This window comes from Triticum dicoccoides, chromosome 4B, assembly GCF_002162155.2.
Source record: "Triticum dicoccoides isolate Atlit2015 ecotype Zavitan chromosome 4B, WEW_v2.0, whole genome shotgun sequence".
Lineage (NCBI taxonomy): Eukaryota > Viridiplantae > Streptophyta > Magnoliopsida > Poales > Poaceae > Triticum > Triticum dicoccoides.
In genome coordinates this window covers 335,136,525-335,143,717 of record NC_041387.1, presented here as the reverse complement: position 1 = coordinate 335,143,717, position 7,193 = coordinate 335,136,525, and the positions used below count along the sequence as shown (strand labels likewise).

The window sequence follows — 7,193 nt, the reverse complement described above, 5'->3', positions numbered from 1 at the left end:
GCCACGGGGCAGCCGCGAGGAGGGGAGATCGGGCAATTGCAAGGAGGGTGAGGGTGCATGCGCGCGTACCTCGAGAGGGGCGGGAGTCATGATAGTCATATCGGCGTCGTAATAACCGTGGCCGTCTTTGGACGCGGCCGCAGAGAGGCGGGCGGAGCCGGAAGGCGGCGGAGGCAAGGGCTGGAGAGGATGCGGCGAGGCGGAGCAGATGGGAGTTGGGTTGTGGGAGGAGGGGGAGGAGTGGCCTCTGGCCGCAACATGGAGCCTGATTTCATTTCCTTGCCGCAGGTAAAACAGTAAAAAAAATTGTGTATTAGGTTGTTCCACAAATTTTATTGTGGGATCCTCCAAATCTGCGGGAGAAGCGCCTGTTTTTGCCAGTTTTCGCTCGCTTTTGTTCGCGCCTCCACTCCTCGTCGTCGTCGCCGCCGCCGCCGCACATCCTGACCCGTTCTTGCTGCCCATGGTTGTCCCACGTTGTTCGAAAGCTCCTTCACCCCGCGCCGCATACATTCCACCAAGTTTCAGCGCGGGGGTGCCCATTTGTGTCCGGGGCCTCGCGCTCGCCACCGGCGCCATGGATCCACCCCGGGGCTTCACATGCGGCCTTGTAGCAGGCGAATCCAGTTGGTTCCGGCGCCGGAGAGCCTCGGAATGGTGGGCCTCGCCCGCGCGCGCCGGAGGAAAGGGCGACGCGGCTTTGCTTCGGCGACGGGTAGAAGAAAGGGGCGGCGTGACTTTGCTTCGGCCGGCGGGGGAGAAAAGGGGCGGCACGGCTTTGCTTCGGCGGCTGGCTTCGGGCGAGGTATGTCCAACGCCCGTGAAATTGTGTTTGATTTGGCTCGGTTGAGGTTCGGGTGAAATTCACGGGCGATTCGGGTGCATTTTGTAGATGGATTGAAGCTCATCCTCGTCGTCTTCGTTTGATGATTTGGACATAGAAGAGATGTTCCTTGGCGACGATGTCGACAACCTGTGTTGGTGCATCTCGTGGATGAAATTGAGGCGGTCCCGAAGAAAAAGCGGCACGGATCCATGGTCGGCTGGCTATGCATTCCCCGCAACCCAGCTCTCGGCGACAAGATGCTCATGAAGGACCACTTCGCCGAGGTACCGGCATATCCGACTCACCTCTTTTGTAGGCGATATCGAATGCATAGGTCCCTGTTCATGCGCATCATTGAAGCTTGTGAGCAAAATTGTCGTTTTTTCACTCGACGTAGGAATGTCGCCGGTTTGTTTGGCTTTAGTGCATATCAAAAAATATTGGCAGCGACAAGAGTGATTGCATATGGTGTTCCGGGCGACTACACGGATGAATATCTCCGCATTGGAGAAGATACCACCATCATATGCGCCCGTGTATTTGCCGAGACAATGATTCGAGTTTTTGGCCCGAAGTACCTTCGTGCTCCAAACGAATAAGATACAAAGAGGCTCATGGCAATGAAGAAAGAAAGGGGATGGTCGGGCATGCTAGGTAGTATTGATGCATGCATTGAAGGTGTAAGAACTGTCGGGTGGCTTGGGTAGGGTAATACACCGGCCCCAACAAAAACCCACCATTGTGCTTGAAGTTGTGGCTTCAGATGATTTATATATTTGGCATTATTTCTTTCGTTTGCTGGGGTCTCTCAGTGATAACAATGTCCAGCAACGGTCTCATCTATTTGCTCAGCTAACTAGTAACAAAGCTCCAGCTTACAACTATTCCATCAATGGCCATCCTTCCTGGTCAACATTTTGTGAAGACCATTAGTGATCCCAAAATCAAGAAACACAATTTTTTTGTTGAAGCACAACAAGCTTGCCGAAAGGATATTGAGAGGGCATTTGGTGTCTTGCAAGTTTGGTTTGCCATTGTTTGAGGTCATGCTCGCTTCTGGGATAAAAAAATCCTTCAGAAACATCATGTCTGTTTGTGTAATTTTACACAACATGATCGTCGAGGATGAGAGGGATTTGGACTTGGAGTACAGTTATGACAATGTTGGTAGCCGTGTGAAGCCTGCTAGGGACACAAATGAGATCATTGCATTTCTTGAGACCTATTGAAAGATTGAGAACTGTGATTCACACAACCAACTCAAGCATGATCTTATTGAGCATCGTTGGCAACTCTATGGGGGGGGGGGTACATTCTCCCTTCGTATTAGTGTGATTAAACGATTTGGTGTTGTAATAATAATTCGAATTCAAACATTTGTTGTAATGAGACCAATTCTTGTATTGTGAATTGCTTTTCAAACCATCTATATTCATTTGTTTAATTTATATTATGATTCAATTCAGTTTTCTTTGTTCAAATCTCTAATTTATGAAGTTATGCAGAATTTGCGATACCGCCAGCCCTCCGGCACCGAACGGATCCTGTAAAACGCGGTTTATGGGGTCTATTTCGTCGGAGGGTTCGCGGTACTATGAAAAAGTTTTGTAAGACGGCCGATCGCGGGATCTGCTAGAGATGCTCTAATGTTGGCATCTCCAATGCATATCACCTCCGCAAATTTCCAAACGAGCAATTTTTGACAAAATCTTTGGATTTCTCATTTTATTCATCAGATGACACATGACGTGGAGGTGCCGGCCATCCACCCAGAGTCACCAAACGTCTATGTGGTTTAAACGGATAGGACAAGAAATATGGGCAAAAATAACAAATTTCGATAATTCAGATGCAAACGAACCAAATTTAACAAGTTTGAAATAAACTTAGCCGAAACTAAGCTAAAAATAGGCATAGTAGTGGATGGCGACCCCGTGGGCATGGCATCCAAGGCCATGGGCACCTCGGTCGTCGTCGTCGACGTCCGAACTAGCATCATCGTCGTCATGCCGGTGGCAGAAGACCCGCCACGCATTGCGGCATCCCTCCGGGGTTGTCGTGGCGCGCTCATGTCGCAGTCGCCCGGCCACATCCCCTACCGCCTTGTGTCGTTTGTCCTTGGTTTGGAAGCAAATGGCACGCTCAAAATCTGCCAGTCCCGCTTGGAAGAGCTGGGTGTTGAGGTGGCACCGTCTACGGGCGTCAGACTCGATGGTGGTTTTGGACCGACCGAGGGCCATGCCTCATGGGCGCGAGGTCCGCAAGCACCCAGGCTGGCGCCACCTGGGCGCTTGCGTTGCACCCGACGCCGCTTTGGTGAGACTCCTCTGCCTCAGCCTTGCACTTCGACGATGACACGCCATCGGTGTCGACCCCTTTGAGCTAGTAGTGCAAGTGAGGTGGTCGTTTCGACGAGGAGGATGGCTCCTCCTTCTTGACGGTAGGAGGGTCGGCCACCACTGGATGCCTGGCTGGTGACGCGGAGCGGGTGTGGCTCCTCCTTAACGCGACCTCCGATCTGGATGCCATGGTTGCGCGGCGGGGGCGGGGGGCTCCTCCTTGATGCGATGTCCAATCTAGGCATCATAGTTAAGCTAAGAGGACGACAACGCTGGATCCTGGTCGATCAATGATCAGCACAACATCCTCCATATGTTGTGTGAACTCGTTGTCCAATGGGGCGGCTCCGGCGAGTAACAATGGTTGTTGCTCCTCGTCATTCGACAAGATTGGCTTCGCCTTCACGGGGGGCGAAGTCATGGACAACGAAGGTCCGCGACCATGGGAGATAGTGCAAACTGAATCTGGAGCGCCACCTAGATCTATTATCCCAACGTGGCGACGACTGGTCTGAATGGTAGCCGCTGAGCAGCCACCACGCCCCGGTCTTCTCGACATTTGTCTTCTTGCCAATTGTTGCGGGTGGATGTGTGGTGGTATGCCACGATGGTGGAGTTGTGGAGGAGAAGTATGTGGATAGGGTTTGTGCACTTCTATAGCGCGTGAATTGCACTAACCCCTCATCACCACCTAACACGTAGCCACCAGCCAGAGATGAATCTCTTCACTGACAAGCCATGATAGGCGCGTTAGTGATAAGGCTTCGAAGCTTTGGCTTGGTAATTATCACAAATAAATTTTGGGCAGTCAATGATGAGCCAAGGGGTCAGTCACAGTATGTCATGTTGCTCGCACTGACTGGACAATGTTATAAATTATATCACTATAAGTGCATGTTTTGAAGTCAGTACGTGATGGGTGAACTGTCAAAATGGTGGAGTGACTAATGTTATCTCTGACTATGTATTTTGCTAGTCAGCCTTTGTGTGTGTGTGTGTGTGTGTGTGTGTGTGTGTGTTTCTAAAACATCCATGTGTATTCAGACCATTTTTACCAGCTCCTAAGGAGGTGAGTTGCTGGTCTAGGTTGTTGTGTCCCATTAGTTTGTTGTACTCTTGGTCCAGAAGGCCTCTCTGAAACCTATTGATGGAAGCTTGTTAATTTTATTAGTGCATTATCTCAGAAACAAAAATTGCATGTGTGTCGAAGGTCGGTCATGGCACCGCCATTTTTCTCCATGTAAATATTGTTCTACCTATGGAAGTGCCAATTTTTATTTTTGGTGTATGAATGAAGATTAATTTGTGAGAGTAGGCGATGGATTATTTTGTCGAGAAGGTTGAATGGTTTCTTCAGTTCACCATCCAACACATGGAGGTGAATGGCAAATGAATGTCGTGTTGTCCATGTCATAGATGTGACAAAATGAGAATGGTCGGAATGAAAGAAGAACTGAAATATCATTTGGTGAAGAAGTTGGACATTGGTGAGTGATATTTTTACACTTATTCACCCTTGTTTAAACCAAGATATTTCATTTAAAAAGAGATATTCGCACCGATATTGCTACTAATGACTAATGAATGCAAAGGTTCCACAAATCCTATCTTTGATGTGTTTCCATGGAAAAAGGGCTAAGGGGAAGAAATGACGTGGGAATATGCAAGGAAATGGTGAATAAGTTGGACATTGGTGAGTGATATTTTTACACTTATTCACCCTTGTTTAAACCAAGATATTTCATTTAAAAAGAGATATTCACACCGATATTGCTACTAATGACTAATGAATGCAAAGGTTCCACAAATCCTATCTTTGATGTGTTTCCACGGAAAAAGGGCTAAGGGGAAGAAATGACGTGGGAATATGCAAGGAAATGGAGATAAAGAAAGAAGAAATCACCAGGAGGCGAACCTATGAGGACAGGACAAAAGACGGGGTTCCATACAGGTGCAAGCAAGGTAGGTCATATACCTGGACAACTTTTATAAAGGGGACCCTGTAGGATCGAAAGTATGTCTAGAGGGGGGGGGGTGATTAGACTACTTGACCAAATAAAAATCTAGCCTTTTTCAATTTTAGTTCTTGGCAGATTTTAGCAACTTAGCACAATTCAAGCAATCTTAACACAATTCAAGTAAGCATATGAGCAGTGGAAAGTAAAGCATGCAACTTGCAAGAATGTAAAGGGAAGGGTTTGGAGAGTGCAAACGCAATAGGAGACATAGATGTTTTGTCGTGGTTCCGATAGGTGGTGCTATTGTACATCCACGTTGATGGAGACTTCAACCCACGAAGGGTAACGGCTGCACGAGTCCACGGAGGGCTCCACCCATGAAGGGTCCACGAAGAAGTAACCTTGTCTATCCCACCATGGCTGTCGCCCACGAAGGACTTGCCTCACTAGGGTAGATCTTCACGAAGTAGGCGATCTCCTTGCCCTTACAAACTCCTTGGTTCAACTCCACAATCTTGTCGGAGGTTCCCAAGTGACACCTAGCCAATCTAGGAGACACCACTCTCCAAGAAGTAACAAATGGTGTGTTGTTGATGAACTCCTTGCTCTTGTGCTTCAAAAGATAGTCTCCCCAACACTCAACTCTCTCTCACAGGATTTGGATTTGGTGGAAAAAAGATTTGAGTGGAAAGCAACTTGGGGAAGGCTAGAGATCAAGATTCATATGGTAGGAATAGAATATCTTGACGTCAACACAAGTGTAGGTGGTTCTCTCTCAGAAAATGTAGGGTGAAAGTGTAGGCATTCTGATGGCTCTCTCCACGAATGAAGAGTGGGTGGAGGGGTATATATAGCCTCCACACAAAATCTAACCATTGCACACAACTTACCAATCTTGGTAGGACCGAATCGTCAAACTCGGTCGGGCCGATTCAGCAAATAATGTGACCGTTAGGATTTTTGGTGGGACCGACATGCAACTCAGTAGGACCGATATGGTTAGGGTTAGGGCATAACATAATCTCGGTGAGACTGATTACACAAACTTGGTGGGACCGATTTTGGTAATAAGCTAACCAGAGAGTTGGTCAGGCAAACTCGGTGGGACCAATTCGCTCATCTCGGTTGGACCGAAACATTACGAAAGGTAAATAGAGAGTTTGCATTGCAATCTCGGTGGGACCGATCGCTCACCGATGTTGGACCGAAATGTTATGGAAGGGAAACAGAGAGTTTGCATTGCAATCTCGGTGGTACCGATCGCTCATCTCGGTTGGACCGAAACGTTACGAAGGGAAACAGAGAGATTACAATCCCATCTCGGTGAGACCGAGATCCCTATCGGTGAGACCGATTTGCCTAGGGTTTGGGGCAGTGGCTATGACATCTGAACTCGGTGGCACCGGATAGGAAGAATCAATGGGGCCGAGTTTGACTTTTGGTTTAGGTCATATGTGGATATGAGAAAGTAGTTGAGGGCTTTGGAGCATATCACTAAGCACTTTGAGCAAGAAAGCCATTAGGCAACACCTCATCCCTCCTTGATAGTATTGGCTTTTCCTATAGACTCAATGCGATCTTGGATCACTAAAATAGAAAATATAGAGTCTTGTGCTTTGAGCTTGAGCCAACCCTTTTGTCCTTAGCATTTTGAGAGATCCACTTTTCTCATCCATGCCATGCCAATCATTGAGCTTTCCTGAAATATTTATCTTGAAGTAGCATTAGCTCAATGAGCTATATGTTGTTAGGAATTATCAAAACCACCCAAGGATAGTTGCACTTTCAATTTCCCCCTTTTTGGTAATTGATGACAACATATAGATCAAAGCTTCGACAAATGATAATAAGATTGAAAAACATTGTCGCTTTGAGAAGTATGTGAAAAGTAAGAGCTCCCCCTAAATTTGTGCATTATTTAAAATTTGCTTTGGACTGCAAATGCACAATGAGTTAGGATCATGGGTTACTCTTCCATGTCACATACATCTTGGTGGAGCACTCAAAATGATAATAATTAAATACATGCACTCATCACCAAGCAAAGTGAATGATAATATGAGGATATAA

General features: G+C 47.3%; 1 protein-coding gene across 4 annotated transcripts in view; it reads right to left on the bottom strand.

Annotated features, from left to right (window-relative positions):
- The window catches only part of LOC119296085 (ubiquitin carboxyl-terminal hydrolase 12-like), a 50,612-nt gene extending 50,018 nt beyond the window's left edge, over positions 1–594 (bottom strand). For all 4 annotated transcript variants that reach the window (XM_037574489.1, XM_037574491.1, XM_037574492.1 and 1 more), the window contains exon 1: positions 70–594. In XM_037574489.1, coding sequence (XP_037430386.1) covers positions 70–579 — 510 coding nt within the window. In that variant the 5' untranslated portion in view covers positions 580–594. The remainder of the gene's footprint in view (positions 1–69) is intronic.
- Positions 595–7,193: the final 6,599 nt, after the last annotated feature.